At 37.8% G+C, this 20,431-nt stretch overlaps 2 protein-coding genes across 2 annotated transcripts in view; one reads left to right on the top strand and one right to left on the bottom strand.

The window, feature by feature from the left end:
• Positions 1–394: 394 nt before the first annotated feature.
• EIF3M (eukaryotic translation initiation factor 3 subunit M) lies at positions 395–19,130 on the top strand. Its single transcript, XM_001143337.8, has 11 exons — positions 395–569; positions 3,667–3,799; positions 5,245–5,383; positions 5,663–5,786; positions 6,198–6,292; positions 10,518–10,601; positions 11,567–11,666; positions 12,622–12,703; positions 17,335–17,478; positions 18,400–18,460; positions 18,917–19,130. Exons 1-11 carry the CDS (start codon positions 528–530, stop codon positions 19,035–19,037), a joined length of 1,125 nt encoding a protein of 374 aa, XP_001143337.1. The 5' UTR covers positions 395–527; the 3' UTR covers positions 19,038–19,130.
• The window catches only part of CCDC73 (coiled-coil domain containing 73), a 191,523-nt gene continuing 189,973 nt past the window's right edge, over positions 18,882–20,431 (bottom strand). The window contains exon 18 of the mRNA XM_009460189.5: positions 18,882–19,675. Coding sequence (XP_009458464.3) covers positions 19,469–19,675 — 207 coding nt within the window. The 3' untranslated portion in view covers positions 18,882–19,468. The remainder of the gene's footprint in view (positions 19,676–20,431) is intronic.

Raw genomic sequence — 20,431 nt, forward strand, 5'->3', positions numbered from 1 at the left:
CGGCAATGAACATTCTTGCACAAGTCTTTGTACGGACATACAGTTTGGGTAAATACTTAGTAGAAGAATAGCTGGGTCATATGCTGGGTGGATACTGAACTTTTTCAGAAACTGCCGCTCCTCTGCAAAGTGACTGCACCTTTTTATGTTCCCAACAGCAGTACAGGAGAGTTTCAGGTCTACACAAACCCATCCATACTTGGTAAGACCCAACAAGCTTAACATTTCAAGGGAAGGTGGACTTAGGGAGGCGCCAGCGGGCCTGAAAACTGGAGGCCGCGACAAGCGTCGCTGAGTGGAGGCCCAGTAAGTCCCACCCACAAGGCCAGCCCGAGCGCGTCTGCCACGCCCTGCTGCATTCCGCGGCGAGAGCGCGCGATAGGATTGGCTCTCAAGGCCCCGCCCCAACAGGTCGCCGCGCACGGTGACCCGGAAGCAGTTGCGCCAGCAGCGTCGCGCGGCCCAGTTCCCTTTTCCGGTCGGCGTGGTCTTGCTAGTGGAGTGTCCGCTGTGCCCGGGCCTGCACCATGAGCGTCCCGGCCTTCATCGACATCAGTGAGGAAGATCAGGTGTGCTTTGGTCTACGGGTGCCGCCACGGTGGGGTGGGGGATGTCCTAGTAGCGCAAGGGACCGCTGCCGAACCTGGGCCGGGCGGCCGGGGCTGACACCCGCAGCTGTTCTACACGCGAGAATGGGGAGGCCGGTGGCTGGGGCGCGCTTTCCTGGCCTCGATTCGCACCAGCTCGCCGGCCGGCGGTCCCAGCGCGGGGCCCGACGCTTCACCGCCAGCTCCCTGGTCGGCGTCGGGACTCATTTCTGACGACATAGTACTTTTAGACTGATTAGGAATGATGTCTGCTTCCGTCCGTCAAATGCAGCCACATTCGGAGTGGGAGGTGGTGAATCTGTAGTTAGCATAAGCAGGGTAGGGAAAAGTAATTTTGTGCTAAAGATCAAAATGCCGGGCCGGGCGCGATGGCTCACGCCTTTAATCCCAGCACTTTGGGACGCCGAGGCGGGCAGATCACGAGGTCAGGAGATCGAGACCATCCTGGCTAACACCGTGAAACCCTGTCTCTACTAAAAATACAAAAAAATTACCCGGGAGCGGTGGCACGCCCCTGTAGTCCCAACTACTGCGGAGGCTGAGACAAGAGAATCGCTTGAACCCGCGAGGCGGAGTTTGCAGTGAGCCAAGATCGCGCCACTGCACTCCAGCCTGGGCGACAGAGCGAGAGTCTCTCTCTCAAAAAAAAAAAAAAAAAAAAAAAAAAGATCAAAATGCCCGTATTACTGTGTGATCACAGGCGAAGACGACCCGTATTTTACACTTGCTTTCTATTCCTACTTGTATGAGGGTGAGAGTTGTTCTCTACCCCGGAAGTATGGTATCAGTTCAGCTCTTAAATTCTATGAGGCATACACCTGATGGACCATCCTGATATTTTTAAATTTCCCGTTTGGCGTTTGCTCTTTGGTATACAGGGCTGATGGTTCTCATTTTCCCCATAACAAAAATTTAACCTTATTTGGTAGGAATTGAACACGACATGGTATTCTTTAAGTTAATTTTGTATTACTGAAAATTCTTCTGTGAAGTCCTAACTTTGTCGTTTTATTTCTGTTACTCCACTAACACGGAAGTAACTTCCAAATGATTGGATATCATATAAACTTCGCATGGAAGTTTACTTGTCTAAGACAACTTACAGAATTGCGGGAGTGAGTTCCCCCTCTCTCCTCCCTCCGCCGCATGGTAGGAATGCAGTTCCGATGCTCTGAAGAGCAAAGTAAGAAGGGAAAATGCAAAAGGCGGAGAAAAGGTCAAGGATGGGGAGGTTAAGCACAGATAGGAAGATATGAAAGACAAAAAGATACCTGATTAGAAATGGAAGCATGTTACCAACAGTTGGCTGCTAGGTTAACTGAGAAAGTGTTTGGAATTTTTTTTTTTTTTTTTTTAACATACAAAGTGAATGGAGGAAGTTCTTGTCATTGATCGTATCTTAAAGTGTCTTTTCTCAGGCTCTGCTTCTGTTCTTGTAACATCAATATCGCTGTAGACAGTCCTTTCAGGGAAATATGAAATTGCTCAGGATTAGTTTAACTTTGGTGAAATTCTCAGCTTGATTAGAGTTAAATGGAATTCTTAATCTTTTTTTGTTTTCCTTTGCTTATGCTGCTCCCACAACCACTTGTGGCAGTGAGGATGACAGAAAAACAGCAAACGTGGTTCAATAGTTCTTAGAAAAAGTTTGCTGTGTATCTGTTTCCTCCATAGAGAAGCATGAAGCATGATTTCTGGAGGTATTTTTGTTTTCTCTGACATGGTGACAGTTTGTTTTCTTTTTTTAATTTTGCTTATAATACCAACTCTTCTATGAAGTTACTGTGTTCTTGTTTCCTGAAAGGATAGTACCGTCAGATCTGCAGGTTTAATACTTTCCTGAGGCAACTAAATATACTTGGGGGTTTAAAAATCTTGATGGCTTTGAATTTTTTTTTTTTGGCTTGGTCTAGAAAATGTAATGCCTGTGCATTTACTAATGGTATCCTTTCATATTCCTGTTGCACATCCTTATTTTATTATCTTTAAAACCAGGCTGGGCACGGTGGCTCACCCCTATAATCTTAGCACTTTGGGAGGCCGAGGCCCGTGGATCACCGGAGGTCAGGTGTTTGAGACCAGCCTGACCAACATGATGAAACCCTGCCTCTACTAAAAATACAAAATTAGCTGGGCATGGTGGCGCATGCCTGTAATCCCTGTTACTTGGGAGGCTGAGGCTGGAGAATCATTTGAACCCCGGAGGCAGAGGTTGCAGTGAGCCGGGATCGCTCCATTGCACTCATGCTATTGCACTCCAGCCTGGGCAATAAGAGCGAAACTCCATCTCAAAACAAAACAAAACAAAACTGCATTTGTTTGGCTGCCATAAAGAGTCCCAGAAGAAAAATGGAATAAATATATATAATTCGGTAGTAGGGTAGGAAATGTCCAAGTGACTGAATGTGCTATTGTAGTTGTGTTTTTATAGGTCCGAAGATGCATGCTGACTCAGATATGCATTTTTAATTTTAAGAGATTAGTTACATAACAGATCCAGTTCGATGTAATTTTAAGGCAGCATTCACCGCATTGCCCTTTTGTGAACCAAAATGCCTATCTCAAATAGATTCTCAACTAATTAACAAATGATTACCCTTTTGCCAAGGTAATGTCTGTAACTTTTCTAGTAGCTGTGGTTATGTGTGTACTTGAGAGCAATACTATTGTTCATTTCTTTCAAAAAAGTGAAATCTGCCAAGTCAGATTGATTTCTTCTCCCCAGCAACCACACCCCCACCAAACCCTTTGGGTTATATTATCAAAAAGATTTTTGCTGTATGCTGGAAGTCCAGCAGGGTGCAGACTACATGAGAGAAATTCTGAAGGTGATCCATGGGGGCTGTAGCGTGTCTAAGGAGCCACTGGACCTCATGGAGGAAAACCTGTGGCTCTTGTGGGATTGCCAAGATGGATGAGGTGAGGGAGGAGTCTTCAACATTATTTGAAATAGTTGTTGAATACAGTATTTGCATTTTAGTTTTTCAGAAAGAGGACAGAATTTGAGATTGTGCTTTGTCATTCGTAGTCAGTTTTATAATAGAGCAATCCTCAACAGGCTGCTGAGCTTCGTGCTTATCTGAAATCTAAAGGAGCTGAGATTTCAGAAGAGAACTCGGAAGGTGGACTTCATGTTGATTTAGCTCAAATTATTGAAGCCTGTGATGTGTGTCTGAAGGAGGATGATAAAGGTTTGTTTTTAATTTTTTTCTAATATTTCCTAATAAAATCTTTTAAATTTTTCTTGTGAATTATAGAGTCGTCCCTCATTATCTGAGGCAAGGAGGATTTGGAACCCTCAGATACAGAAGGCTGACTGTATTTATATGTTTTGAATTTCAGACTACAGGACTTTTAAATAGATAGGTAGTGGTTGTATGTATTTGGGGGCACAGGTGATATTTTGATACATGTATGCAATGTGTAATTATCAAATCAGGGTAATTGGAATATCACACATCTTTTCTTTATGTTGGAAACATTCAACAGTTCTCTTCTAGCTCTTTCAACTATACAATACATTGTTAACCAGAGTCTAAGCACTGTTGTTTTCAATCTTACCTTCACACATGCTTTCAGTTTGTGTAATCTATTATACCTATAAAGTAAACCTATTTTGAGAAAACCTTTATTTTATACATAGGTGTATTTCTTAAGTGTTATTACACTAAATGCTTATAGTCTTAGAATAAAATGAAGAAAAAAATGAAGCTCTTTCCTGTTCATAAGTTTCAGATTAACATCAAATGGGATACAATTTCAAGTAATCTAATAGCCATTTAATTATTAGGCCAGTTACTGTTTATTGAGATAGAATGGGAAATTTTCAGAATTGTTGAGTTCGGAAATCTCTAGTTAAAGTTTAGAGATCAAACTTGGATGCTGATTTCGGCAGCACATATACGAAAAAATTAGATTAAATTTGGGATATGATTAATATCTGTAATACTTAAAAATAACTAATTCAAGCAGAGAACCGACAGCTTTAATTTCTGATTTCCTATATGTATACACAAAGTTTTCCTTAATTAAGAAAGTATCCTAGCCCTAAATCATACCAGTAACTTCCAAATGATTGAATATCATGACAGTGAAAATTGAAACTTTATATACATGTAAATCAGTCTCTGTTTTACTAGTTAGAAACCACATCATAGGCCAGGCATAGTGGCTCAGGCCTGTAATCCCAGCACTTTGGGAGGCCGAGGCAGGTGGATCACATGGTCAAGAGTTCAAGACCAGCCTGGCCAATATGGTGAAACCCCGTCTCTACTAAAAATACAAAAATTAGCTGGGCGTGGTGGCGGGTGCCTGTAGTCCCAGCTACTTAGGAGGCTGAGATGGGAGAATCGCTTGAACCTGGGAGGCGGAGGTTGCAGTGAGCCGAGATCGCACCACTGCACCCCAGCCTGGGCAAGAGAGCAAGACTTCATCTGAAAAAAAAAAAAAAGAAAGAAACCACATCTTAGGTATCAATTTCCTTCCTCTTTAATAAAATATACAAGTTGCTTTCTGAATGCGAAAGTGTCTTATATTTGATGGTCTTCATTGTATTAAAACACTGGAAATGCATATTTAACTAGACGCATTGAGTATTGTAGTATCACTGTTGATTGTGTTATCCATACTTGTGTAGATGTTGAAAGTGTGATGAACAGTGTGGTATCCCTACTCTTGATCCTGGAACCAGACAAGCAAGAAGCTTTGATTGAAAGCCTATGTGAAAAGCTGGTCAAATTTCGCGAAGGTGAACGCCCGTCTCTGAGACTGCAGTTGTAAGTTAAGATCTGAAAGAAACTCAGTTTTTCTAGGTGCTTTTTTCATGTTACTAACTTTTAGTGGTGCAGAGCAGGAATTCTGGAACTTGACTCTCAGCTGTGGCTCTTATTAGCTGTGACCTTGGGCAAGTGGCTTGACCTTTCTGTGCCCTAGTTTCCTCCTTTGTAATATGAAGTTGTTAACGGTACCTGCCACAGGTTTGTGGTGAGAGCTAACCTCAACTTAAAACTGGTTGCTGATTTCAAACATTGTTTATTTGTTTGTTAACCAACCAGGTTAAGCAACCTTTTCCACGGGATGGATAAGAATACTCCTGTAAGATACACAGTGTATTGCAGCCTTATTAAAGTGGCAGCATCTTGTGGGGCCATCCAGTACATCCCAACTGAGCTGGATCAAGTGAGTTACTGTGTGGAATAGTTGTTCTGCTTATAAGAAATGTACTTTTTTTTTTTTTGAGACGGAGTTTCACTGTTGTTGCCCAGGCTGGAGTGCAATGGCGCAATCTCAGCTCACCGCAACCTCCGCCTCCAGGGTTCAAGCAGTTCTCCTTCCTCTGCCTCCTGAGCAGCTGGGATTACAGGCGTGCGCCACCACGCCCGGCTACTTTTGTATTTTTAGTAGAGACGGGGTTTCTCTATGTTGGTCAGGCTGGTCTCGAACTCCTGACTTCAGTTGATCCTCCCGCCTTGGCCTCCCAAAGTGCTGGGGATTACAGGCGTGAGCCACCACGCCCAGCCAGAAATGTACTTTTATATGTTATACTTTATATGTGTTACTCAGTTTTCTCCTTTTGTCAATCTCTTGTAGGTTAGAAAATGGATTTCTGACTGGAATCTCACCACTGAAAAAAAGCACACCCTTTTAAGACTACTTTATGAGGCACTTGTGGATTGTAAGAAGAGGTATTCAAAAGTAATGAACTAACTTATCACTTAACAGACAGTATAAGTAGGTGGGGATGTTTTTTAAAGAGAAGTAGGGCCAGTAATTTTGCTTTACTCTGTTCTCCACAGAGTTGCTATAAATCTATTTCTATAAATTTGACCTACTAAGTTAAAGATAACTATAAAGATTAAAAGTAGTTTTCCCTCATCTTTGAACTTTTTAAAAAGTGAAATTTGGCTTTTTTTCTAAAAAAAGAAAGGTGGGGCCTTTCCAACATGGGCTTCAACCTACTGCTGTAGCATGAGCTTGGTGAATGTGGTGAAGCATCTCATCATTTTTGGATGGTGCAGTGGCAGACTACAAAAAACTTTGTGTTAATGTAAATATTCCGTCTCTCCACCCATGTCCTTCCTCTTGCTTATCACACTCTAGACACAGCGAGCCTATGTCAGGTATAAAAGCACCATGCTCTTTGCCAGTCTGGACCAGGAGCTGGCACTGGTTCTTGTATAGCCCGTGTACTAAGAATGGTTTTAACATTTTTAAATGATTGAGAAAGAAAATCAAAGAAAGGGTAATATTTCATGATATGTGGACGTTATATGAAATTCAGATTTCAGGGTCCATAACATTGGTATTACATCCATGCCTATTCATTTACATATTGTCTGTGCCTGCTTTTGCCAAGAGTTTAGTTACAACAGATACCATATAGCTTGCAAAGTTTAAAATATTTACTCTCTGGCCCTTTACAGAACGTTTGCCTACCCCTTGTCTAAGTAGTCTTACTATAGTCAGCTTCATGTCTCTGCCAGAAACATCCCTCTCATATTTCGGTTAGTGCCTCCCTTTTACAGCACCCTCTACTTGTATCCTAGCATTTAACACCCTTAGTTGAAAGTAAGGTTGTAGGTTAAGTGAAGGCAAGGAACCTCATCTGTTAACCATTGCATTCCCAAGAAGATAGCACTTATTGGGCACTGAGTGGATAAATGCTACCCACAGTAGGGAACTGGAAGGGGATACTTGTTTAAACACAACATTTCTGACATTCTGCCAATCTAAATGTTGAGAGTTGGTTTTCTTCTTTAGAACACATAAAATTCATATTTTAATCAGTAAAATTCTGAGATTTTACCTAGCAGTTAAGTAAAAATGCTTCAAGTTTATGGGTGCCCCCTTCATGACTTTATTTATATTGGTGGTTGATGCACATGGTGTTTGTTGTGCTTTTTTTTTAATTTGAGATGGAGTCTTGCTCTGTCGCCCAGGCTGGAGTGCAGTGGCGCAATCTCAGCTCACTGCGAGCTCCACCTCCCGGGTTCATGCCATTCTCCTGCCTCAGCCTCCTGAGCAGCTGGGACCACAGTTGCCGCCACCACGCCCGGCTAATTTTTTGTATTTTTAGTAGAGACAGAATTTCACCGTGTTAGTCAGGATGGTCTTGATCTCCTGACCCCGTGATCCGCCCACCTCCGCCTCCCAAAGTGCTGGGATTACAGGCGTGAGCCACCGCACCAGGCCTGTTGTGCATTTTAAAGGGTGTTACTGGTAACTAAGCCCTTACATGTCAGACACCATGTTGTGTGCTTCAGGTGGATTAAAAAGATTTCTTTAGCTGAGAAGATTGAAGTATACTGTGGTTGCTAAAACTGGAAAATGACTTGCACCTGTGCTTACAGTGTGGCACAAGATAACTAATGAGTAAGATGTGGTTTTTTAAAAGTTTTTCTTTGAATTTTTATAGTTAAGTCATTATACTTTTTAATTTTAATTTTTATTGCAAAGTTAAAAATTCCTTAGTTTTTTATTCCTGGTACCACTACACTACCATAATTTACAGGGTAACATGCCTGATGTAATGAAAAGAAAAAGGCAAAGGTACAACAGATAAAAGACCTCAGGAATGTACATCTAATTGACACTACACTGCATTAATCAATAGTGCACTTTTTGCAACCTGTGGCTATGACAGTCCTGAACAAGAAGGCTTTCCTGTTTAAGCTACAGTAACTTTTCTGACTGTGGATCATCATTCCTCTGTGGCAGATTTTTACAGTTCCTCTAATGCATTTGGATGATTGCCTCAAAGTAACTTGCAGCTTTTCTGACTTCTCCTTGCTTGCACTCCTGCCAAAAACTGTAGCCCTTTTCTGCTGTTTTTAGAACCTTGTGCTACCATATTTACCACCATAGAGACTGCCCAAGCTTTATCCACCAAAACTGCCCCCTTTCATGCATGGGTCCATAATTTGATTGTCATTGTCCACTGTAATATCCAAAATCATTATAGTTCCCACCACCACCGTAATTACCACTCCCCAAATTACCTTCTTCATTGTAACCATCATATCCTCCACTGCTGCCACCATATCTACCACCACCATACCCGCCTCTACTATCAAAACCAGGACAACTGCGGTAGTTGCCACCATCACCTTCAAATCCATTATATCCAGCAACCCCTCCTCCATAACTACTTCTGCTGCCACCACCCCAGCACCATATCCTCCTCTTCCACCAGAGTTTCTACCCATGGCCAAAACTACCATCTCCAAAGTTTCCTCCACAACCCATGAAGTTGCTAGATCCACTCCACAACTGCATCTGTTGTTTAAAAAGGGCCCTTTTCACTTCACTAACGCCTGTTAATAGAGTGTTATTTCTGAACCACAATTTTATCATGATCATCAAAAGTTACAAAAGCAAATCCTCTCTTTTTTCCACTCTGCCAGTCCTCCTGTAACTTCTGTGGTTTCAATCTTGCGATACTTTTCAAAGTAGTCTCTCAAATTATGTTCTTCTGTATCTTCTTTAACATCACCAACAAAAATTTTCCTCACTGTTGGATGGGCACTGGCCTTTACAGAACTCTCTCTAGAAACAGCTGTCTTTGGTTCCATTGCACGCCTCAGCCTTGTGTGGTTGAGCACACATTGCTGCATCCACCTCTTCAACACAAGAGTAAGTCACAAAACCAGAGTTTGTGGAACATTTTGTTTGGGGGTCTCTGATTACCACACAACCTGTGAGTGTGCTCCATTTCTTAAAATGTTCTCTAAAACTACCATCTCTAGTTTCAAAGCTCAGACCACCAATAAACAGTTTTTTTTAGCTGCTCTGGCTCCTTTGGATCATGGCCTCTTCCAGGTTGAGTTCAGTATTAATTTTTTATTTTTAGAGACAGGGTCTGAACATGTTGCCCACACTGGAGTACAGTGGGTATTTGGCTGTTCACAGGTGCAATTGTAGTGCATTACAGCCTTGAATTCCTGGGCTCAAGCAAGCCTCCTGAGTAGGTGGGACTATTGGCATGCGCCACTGTGCCTAGGCATTTATATCACTACATTTAAGATGCGGGTTACCACTTAGCCATGCCTACAGTGGTATTTCTGAATCTTAGTAAACCTTAGTTTTGAAAGAAGTTTTAGATAGCATTTACCATTTTAAAATAAATGATACAGTTCCTGGTGATTTTGCCCAGGCTAAACTCAGATGTGGGGAGTAAGTATTTTTAGAAAATGAAAAAAGGAAAAAAAAAACCTCTTCCTCCTAGTTAGCAAAGCTTTCTATAAGCTGAAGATTCCACAGTTTAAAGAAGTCATGAGGAGTAAAGATAAACATTTTCTAAAAGTCCAGTTTGAATGACTGCATTTATTTATTTTGCCCTATTTACTCCAGTGAAACTGATGTATATAACTGTAAGAATAATTTAATTGGAAGGGTATCTTAAGTAGAGTTATTTAAATATTTGGTATTGTCTCAACTTCAGCCATACTGTCCTAACAGTTTCTGGGACACAAAACTTTTTTCGCGCCTAGGGCCTTTATACTTGGTCTTCCCTCTGCTTGGAAAGTCATCTTACCCCACCTTGCGTGAACCCAGCTCTTTTCATGGCCAAGAAAAGGATATTTTACATCCTTTTGGTCTCAGCTTACTTGTCATCTCTTCTGAGGGAGACTGCTTTCTCACTGTACATAAAGCGGCCTTTCCATTTTCTGCCCTTGTTGCTTTGATTAAATCACCATTTATTTCCTTCATAGCACTTATTAGTTACTTTTCCTTAGTTGTCCATCTTTCCTACTAAAAGGAAAGTTTCATGACTTTTCCCATAGACAGGGACTTTGTCTCTCTTACTCACCGTTATAATGTCATCAGCACAGTACCTGCCTCTTAAAAATATTTTTAAATGAATGAATAGCAGTAATACTTTCAAGTTCCTAAAGCAATATTTCTTTTTAGTGATGCTGCTTCAAAAGTCATGGTGGAATTGCTCGGAAGTTACACAGAGGACAATGCTTCCCAGGCTCGAGTTGATGCCCACAGGTAATGTTAAACGTTACTCTGATGAGGGTTTGACAGCGATGTAGAGGTAAGCTACAATATTAAATTAAGTAACTGAAATCATGTTTGCAACTACCAGTGATCCAGAGCCATTTGATAGTGTGTATTTCCTGGTGATTCTAATGTAGATACTAAAATTCAAGGTTTGATATTGGAAGAACTGTGGATTGAATATGAAATAGCTGCATGGTGTTTACCTGGGGGGGGGGGGTATTGCTGTTATGGGGATGATGATCCCAACCCAAGAATTAGAACCTAATCTTGGGCCAATTGACGCTAATTTTAAGGTTATAGGTGGAAAGTTGATGGCTTGCCAAAAATTAACCCATTGCTAATGAGTATAAGGGCTTTTAACAGTCTTAGATCTAACTGGTAACGAGAATAGAATCAGTTTTCTAAATCTGTGTAATAAGGATTATGAAACTTCTTTTTTTGGTCATTGCTTTATGTGGACCTCTACATGATAGGAGTTGGTAAAAAGGGAAGTTGGTGGTAAAGATCCTTGACTTTGAGGTCAGGCTGCCTCCATTCACATTCTTACTCCACCTCTTAATGAGCACTTCTGAACGGCTTCATAGTTGATAAAGGGGGCAGAGTAATACTGTTTGTCTCCTAGGTTGTTGTGAGGAATAAATGAGATGTAAGGCAAGTGAAGCACTTAGTGTCTTGGCATATGGTTCTGCTGCTGCTTACTATTTGATTACCTTGGTGCTTTCTCTCCAGCTATGTTTTTATCTACAATTAATATATTTCATTTTGTTAAAACAGATGAACCTGATAAATGTATTGGCCTGTCTTAACCCAATCCTGTAGCTTTTTTAATGTTGTTTATATGTTTTGGACTGTTAGATATTTTGCCGAATTAAGTATATTTTATGATTTGCAAAAACTCAATGAAAAGCCAGGATTTCAAAACCCTGAGCTTACATTTTTGTTCTCTAATTAAGGTGTATTGTACGAGCATTGAAAGATCCAAATGCATTTCTTTTTGACCACCTTCTTACTTTAAAACCAGTCAAGTTTTTGGAAGGCGAGCTTATTCATGATGTAAGTAGTTTATCCTTTAATGTGAAAAATGTTCTCCTTTCCTAAATTTTACATACTGAAGCAGAACCCTTTTTCTTTGCATTAATAAAAGTGACTAATGGCAAGATATGGAAAGATTAAGAACTATATATTCTTTTTATATCAGGAACAGACATATTTAGGACCAGCTTTTCTTCATCCACTGAGCAGAGTCCTATTCTTCCTCCCTTTCTTAATTTCTTTTTTTTTTTTTTTGAGACTGAGTCTCACTCTGTCACCAGGCTGGAGTGTAGTGGCACGATCTTGGCTCACTGCAACCTCCGCCTCCCTGGTTTAAGCAATTCTCCTGCCTCAGCTTCCAGGAGAAGTAGCTGGGATTACAGGCACATGCCATCAGGCCCAGCTAATTTTTGTATTTTTAGTAGATACAGAGTTTTGCCATGTTGGTCTGGTCTCCAACTCCTGACCCCCCTGACCCCAAGTGATCTGCCCACTTCGGCCTCCCAGAGTGCTGGGATTACAGGCGTGAGCCACTGTGCCTGGCTACCTCCCTTTCTTTCATCTTCTCACTTACTCACCATTATAGACTTAGATAATACAAGTTTCTTTTTTATTACATATATATTGTTCCTAGCCCCACTTAGGAAGATAAGTCTGATATTTAAAAACACATGAACATTTTTCAAATGCAAGTATAAATATATTTTGGACTGTTGTGCATCTGGACTATGCCATTAGCCACCATCTTTCAGTGTGGATAATTTAGAGCTCAGTGTATTTACTGATTATTTCATTTTAAAAGTGAGCCATGTGAAAGCAGATGGTTTGGTAATTTGATGAAACAGAATGATATTTCTGCCTTGAACAAAATGTAGGAGTCAGTATCTTTAAAATAATATTTACAATATCTTAGAATATCTTACAATAAATCTGAATTCTGTATTGATGGTATCTTTTTTGTCTCTTATCTGTATAGCTTTTAACCATTTTTGTGAGTGCTAAATTGGCATCATATGTCAAGTTTTATCAGAATAATAAAGACTTCATTGATTCACTTGGTAAGTTTTGGGGTTTATTCTTTGAGGCACAGAGGTGGGAACATGCTACACTAACAGTTATGTACTATGTGGTCCAGCAAGTATGGTTGTGGCCTTATTTGTAGATTATCCTAAAAGGAGTCGTGTATGATAGAACAGCACAAAAATAGGTAGACAGTTTAAAATATTACTTAGAATGAATTGAGAATCAGAAACCAAGAAGGTGTAGGAGGTGGCATTTGTGATAGAGAATGAAACTGGGAGTATGAAAACAACTCGGGGCCCAGCGCGGTGGCTTAGAGGTGTAATCCCAGCACTTTGGAGGCCGAGGCGGGCGGATCACGAGGTCAGGAGGTCGAGACCATCTTGGCTGACTAACATGGTGAAACCCTGTCTCTACTAAAAATACAAAAAACTAGCCGGGCGTGGTGGCGGGTGCCCGTAGTCCCAGCTACTCGAGAGGCTGAGGCAGGAGAATAGCTTGAACCCGGGAGATGGAGGTGGAGGTTGCAGTGAGCCAAGACTGCGCCACTGCACTCCAGCCTCGGCAACAGAGCAAGAGTCCGTCTCAAAAAAAAAAAAAAAAAGAAAGAAAAGAAAACAACTTAGCACTTGTAATCCCAGCACTTTGGGAGGATGAGGTGGGTGGATCACTTGAGGTCAGGAGTTCAAGACCAGCCTGGCCAACATGGCAAAACCCTATTTCTACTAAAAATACAAAAATTAGTGGGCATGGTGGCACATACCTGTAGTGCCAACTACTCAGGAGCCTTAGGCAAGAGAACCACTTGAACCCGGGAGGCAGAGGTTGCAGTGAGTTCAGATCGCACTGCTGCACTCCAGCCTGGATGACAGAGTGAGGCTCCATCTCAAAAAACAAAAAAAAAGAGAGAGAAAATGACTTGGACCCTTTTTGTCTCATTTAAGAGCTTGCTGAACTTTAGGCCCTTCCAGCTCTTCTGTACCATGATTCTTTGAGGTAAAGTTATATCAACAATCGGGTGTTGGAGAAGATTGAAGAAATAGTTCCATTGGTACATTTGTTTTTAAAATTTAGAGATGGAGGAGTGAGCAGAAAAGCAACTGAAAGAATTACCATTACTTTGATCATAATGGTAACTTTCAGAAATGTTTTAAGAGCTGATAAAATTTGATGATTAAAGGTACTTTATTAAGCTAAACATTATTCTTAAAATAATATTGTTTCTTTGTAGAAGACCTTATTCCTTAGATATATGGTGAATTGTATTTTTGGTCCCTTTTTTTAAGCCATAGCCACAGAATGGTAACAAATAGTTTTTTCCCCCCTACTATACTATTTTATGCTTGGATACCCCCGCCATTAACAAATTACAAAAGTATATAGTATTGCCAGTTAGATCTGAAAGATGGAATTAGAAATGGAAATGTAATTTTACATGATAGTAAGACTTTTCTAACTACAGTTTGTTGAAAACAGCATAGTCTACTATTTTTATCTTTGAATTTTCTTGTCTAGCGTATCAGTTCAGTAAATGTTTGTCAAATTGAATCAAATCTTATTCATCCTTATTGAGCAAACCCTACATATGTTCAATATTTTAATTTCCTTCTGGAGCATGTTTTTAACATACTAAAATACAAAGAGAAAACTTAGAAAATCTGCAGTTGAACAGGTTTTAAATGTTGTAAACTACCAGTTTCTTTACACTGGAGTCAACTGTGAAACTAAGGTGCTTTGTTCTCCTACTAGGCCATAATCAAAACACATTAGAGATTGATTATATTTTCCATATTAAGACTGAATTTTTTTTGTTTTTGAGACTAGTCTTCCTGGTTGTTGACGATACAGATGAATGTATGGTCTATTTTGATAGTCTTCAATTTGGTAATCATTAATGCTTGTCACCTGTAAATTGTGTGCCTCCATTGGAATTGGGGAAGATTGACTTATTCTGAACATAATAAGGCATTTGAAATACACCAAGATAAAGTAGATGTAAGTGTGTTTGTGTAGAAAGCTTTGCCAGGTGCACTAGACCCAGAAAACCACATTCTGTCCCAGTTAATTTGTTTTGTGGCATGAAGCTATGTGATGGAATGTTAATGTCAGCAACCTCTTTATTTACGCACCAAGGAAAAAGGAGTAGTAATTAACACTTTGACACTCCCCCATTGATGTGTAATTGACTGTTTCAAAGGAGCACTGGTTCATAAGCTATTGCATGCCTTAAAACTGGGTTTTCTATATTGCAGCATTTTAAGACAGGGGTCAGTGACAATGCAGAAATTGCTCAATGATGCACATTTTTTTATTACTGCATTAAGGTTTTGACATATTAGTAATGAATAAATGTTTCCATAAAATTAGATTTTTTATAACTTTAAAATTGAAATATGACACAGTACACTGTGACTTCCTCTTTGATGGTAGTATTTTAGTTTTATGAAACAAAGCACAGCTTCCTACAAAGTCTTTAACTCATACTTCACTGCCCTAGTAATTTTATTTTTCAGAACAAGAGTCCTAAGGGTTTTAAGTTTGGTTCTTTGTTACTTTAAACATCAATTTAAAGTGTTTTTAGATGCAAGTTTTCACATGTAAAATAGATAACGGTTTTATGGAATTCAGCCTAGAAATAATCTTCATTCCTCTGATAATTTTTTTCATTTATGGTAAGATTGTAACTGCAGAAAAGATGAGCAGTAAAATAGATTTAATTTCAGGAGTATTTAAAATAATAGAAATTTCAGAAGTTTCTATCACTTTATATTGAAAGAGAGTTGTCTGTCCATGCCAATAGAACTGAGAATCTTAAGGAATTTTTGAAAAAAATCTTTAATACTTATTCATTGATAAGAAAAAATTCATTAACATTGCTAATTTATTGTGCCAGCTAGAATTCAAATTCCTTCATTTGCCTTACGTTTCTTGAACATCTGTGCAAATCAGTATTCTATTAGAAATTTGTTTATATGCTTTTCAGAAAACATCTTTATATTAATGTGTATATTTTTTATTTTAATTGTATAATTAAACATTTATTACAGCTGAAAGCCTAGTGACAACTATCTAGATTCCACAAGTTGCAATCAGTTTGTCAGAACATTTTCCTTTATTAACACTGACAACTTAGGCCAACAGTAGCATTATCTTGTGTCAACTGAATTGCCCTAACATGTCCACATGTAATCTGGTGTTATCCAGTTGCTACCTTTTGCTTCAGAAAGTTAATCGGCATCTAATTTGCATTGTTAATTAGGGTTAATGTGCACTAATTGATTTCTTGGTGCCTGTAGATTTCCATTAAACCCAGTTAGCAATACTTCCTTGTATACCTCATTCATTTGAGTTATGGTGATCATGTTTTTGTTGAATCTGTGCCAAATAAGAAGCCTGTATCATAATTACAGCTAATTAACAGATGATCATGTCCTATGTTAACGGGCTTCCCTAATCTTCCACTAATATATGAATGTTATAAATTTAAAATTTATTTATGGAGTGTTTAGAGAGTGAACTTTTTAAACAATACAGACTTGAAGCTCTGAATTTATTACAGGGCACTTGATTGATCATTTGCTGATTTTACATAGTTCAAAAGTTCAGAGAAAAGGAACATGTAAATCTAGATTCGTTTTAGAAACTTAGTTTTATAATTAATAAGTTAGCATCAAAACAAGTATATATGATATTATGTTAGAATTCTGCTCCTACTTAGGACTAGGTTATATATTTAGGATTCCTAATTTTTAAAATTTCTAGCCCTTTATTTTAGAAATGAACCTATTCTAGGCCTAGCACTGCTATTTTTTGACTATAAGTCACCATTTAATCTCTTTGCTCCTCAGTTTTGTTTTTAAAGTGAAAGGATCAGGACTGGGTAATTCCTTAAGTTTTCTTCTAGGCCTAACACATTGTTGTTATTTGAATAATTACAACAGCATGTTTCATTAGAAATTATAATGCAAAATTTGAATTATTTGTGCAACTTTCTACTTTTGTCTTATAAAGAACAAGTATCACTGTTAATGGTATTCTTTAATTATATCTAGTACTAACTGTATTGGCCTATAAATGTTAAATGACACACACACTTTGACAGTTTTGGTTTGTAAGTAGTTTTGATTTTTAAATAGTGACCTGAAGCAAAATGGAATGTTTTCATAACTGAAAATGTTTGTGAAAGTATTTTAAAACTTCAGGTTTACCAGTAGTAGTAACACAGAAAAAACTAATAAGTAGATAAGAAATCCTCTGTGTTTAAATGAAGAGCTATTAGTGTGAAAAATAAGCTTAGGTAATTTAACTAAATAGAAATTGTTCTTATGAAATGTACTTTGTAGATTTTATCTCCTAAAATGTATAACTATTTAAAAATGTAAAATGTACAAAACTTTTAGGGTCTAAAAATAATCATTTTATGGCCGATTCTTAACTTTGAATCTATCACCTATGGTACTATAGAAAAATTGTTTTTAATACTCTATGGAGTCAGTTTATAGTTTGCAAATATAAGAAGCTTTGTCAAAATTGTTCTATAGAAGTGCTCAAACAATAATTTCCACAATTACAAAAGTAAAAATAATTTCCACAGCTTAACATGAGATGTAATTGTGCAGGTCTTTAATTAGTATGAACACTCATCAGGCTTCACTATTCTGTTTTCTAGGCCTGTTACATGAACAGAATATGGCAAAAATGAGACTACTTACTTTTATGGGAATGGCAGTAGAAAATAAGGAAATTTCTTTTGACACAATGCAGCAAGAACTTCAGATTGGAGCTGATGATGTTGAAGCATTTGTTATTGACGGTAAGGCAGATAGAACATTTTCATTTATTTCTAGAATTTCTCATCTACTACATGGATCATAGTAAGATTTTTATCTGGAAACTGAGCCTTACACAACAAAGATTTGTTTATAGCAGATGTGTATTTAGTAGATTAGTGGATATATTTGTTGTAGGATGAAAATTTAGTAGAAATATAAACTGCTATATTCTATCCCTTGAAATCACATAGAACAAAGACGTTTAGGCAATACACCACTGTGGTTAAGAGCACAGATTTTAGTATTAGATGTGGATTTAAGACCAGGCCCTTCCTTTGTGAAACAGGAATGTAGGGGTTCATTTGTGGTTGTAAGGATTAAATGAATTAATACAGGTAAAGCACAGTGCCTGGCACATAGTAAGTGATCTTTCAAGTGTTAACCATTACCAGTTTTTTTATGATTAGCCTAGAAACAAGAACTTCTTCCCCAACAATTAGATTATAAAGCAACTTAACTGCTCAGGAATTTTTTCTGAGCTTTTTAAATTTGAAAGTTGGGATTATGCAATTAAGATCAATAAAAGGTACAGAACTATTGACCTTTTTTCCCCTAATGCTCTAAGTTTTCTATGAAGAAGTAATAACTTAGTAGGAAATTAGTTTTTTCCCCTATATGAGATGGTAGGGGAAGAACACCTAGCATTCTTTAAAAAAAAAAAAAACAGCAAAAAACTGTATGTAATATTTATTTAATATAGATTGTCCCAGCAGCCATAGGACAAATGCATGACCTTTCTTTTGGTTGCCCCATACTGTTTTGCTTATTAGATTTAAACAGTGTATAATGTTGGAAAACAGTATAAAGTTTTATTATGGCTTACTTGGTCACAGTTTTCATACCTTAGCTATTTTTCTTGGAAATTTTCCATATAACATACGATATAAAACATCTTTTTTCAGCCGTAAGAACTAAAATGGTCTACTGCAAAATTGATCAGACCCAGAGAAAAGTAGTTGTCAGGTAAGATATTTAATGCTTTGCAGCATTTTATAGAACGATTTAGTTTGTTCCGATTATTTCACTTAAATGTTTAGAGAACCAAGGTGGTGTTATCACTTGACTGTAGTTAAATAGTTGCTATTTATCATAATTTTATTAAAGTTCAGACTGAATGTGATTAGCTTATTTAATGAAAGAGTCCTATTTTCCAGCACATTTCATTTAATGGCTGAGCATTGGCTAGAATACTAATGACTTTTATGTCTGCTTTATATAGTTGCTCAGGAGAATTAGAAGGCTTAGGATCAATATGGTAAAGATTTTTTTTAAATAATTATGTAATTCTTAAATTCTCTTACTATTCTAAATTAGGTATATTTAATCTTGCTTTTAACTGGATTCAAATCTGTAGTATTATAAAAGAATACCAGAGGCTAAAAGGTTGACTAACACTGTGTTTAATTTTTCAATTTTTAGTCATAGCACACATCGGACATTTGGAAAACAGCAGTGGCAACAACTGTATGACACACTTAATGCCTGGAAACAAAATCTGAACAAAGTGAAAAACAGCCTTTTGAGTCTTTCTGATACCTGAGTTTTTATGCTTATAATTTTTGTTCTTTGAAAAAAAAGCCCTAAATCATAGTAAAACATTAAAATCATAGTAAAACATTATAAACTAAAAAAATTTGCCTAGTCTGGACAGTTATTGTCTCAAATTTATACTAAAAATCACAAACTCCAGAGGATATGAAGTAATAAATTACAAAGGGTCACAATGTCTGTCATACAATACATAAATTCTGTTCTTTAAAAAAGGATATTGAAGAAGCAATGAGCACTTTAAAGAAAGGATAATATACAGAGAGAAGACAGAAGTAGAGTAATACAATTTCTTCACATTAGAAAAACTTGGAAAAGCAAAGACAAACTGTAGAGCTTTAAATACAACAGTCATTTTATTCTAGTAAAAACTATACCAGAATTTCAGTTACATAATTTCACTACTGAAAGCACTTATCTACATTATTTTAATCCGTTGTTTTTTTCCAACGTCTCTTCTGCTTTTCTTTTCTTTGGCTGGTTGTCATTTTCTAAACTTAGTAAATTTTCACTTTTATTTAGTTGATTCGTAATGAGGCTCTGCCAGTCATCATCACCAGAAGTATTTTTAGTCTTGATTGCCTGCAAATGGCTTTGTAGTGGAGTTGATATCAGAGGCTTTGTTTTCACCTGGGAAAGATAAACTAATTTTACCTTCGAAATTATTATACAAAAGATTTTAAAGAGTCTGTAAAGCCTCTGCAGTTATGAGTATGTGGTAAAACCACCATCTCTTGGCTGATTTCCACTACCTTAGAAGTTCTGGCACCAGAAAAGTATACAATGTGAATGTGTAGGCTTATGTAGTAGATCTTCAAAATCTCTAATATATAACTGCAGTAAAGTGTACAAAAACTGCCTTTTACTACTTCATGTTTCCTCCCATGCTTCAGAACACCATTGTTGAAGAAACAGGAAGGGCAGTGAGATATTTGGAAGTTGGCATGTTTTCAAGACACTGTATTGGGTAATTTTAAAAATAGTGTGTTAAATAACTTTTTCATTTTAAGGTTCTTTTCTGATGTTAAAATACTTACTGGAAATTTAGAAAATAGAGGAAAGTAGAAAGAAACTAAAAATCATTAGTTATCTCTTATCCAGAGAGGCTTGTTGACATTTTGGTATTATTTGCTGCTAGCGTTTTTTTCTATTTTTAGCCTATTTGATCATTCTATAGAATTTTATGTATTTTCCTCTGTGAGCAGTTTCTTAGGTCATTAAAAACAATTGTCTATGGCTGCAAAATACTCCCTTTTATGGATGTTTGATATATCTCCTACTACTGAATGTTTGTTTCCAGTTTATCCCTACCAAAAATTAATTCGAGTTAATTTCATGCAAAACAATCTTTGATGTTTTTGAGAGATTCCCAGATAAAATTTTCTC

This window comes from Pan troglodytes, chromosome 9, assembly GCF_028858775.2.
Source record: "Pan troglodytes isolate AG18354 chromosome 9, NHGRI_mPanTro3-v2.0_pri, whole genome shotgun sequence".
Lineage (NCBI taxonomy): Eukaryota > Metazoa > Chordata > Mammalia > Primates > Hominidae > Pan > Pan troglodytes.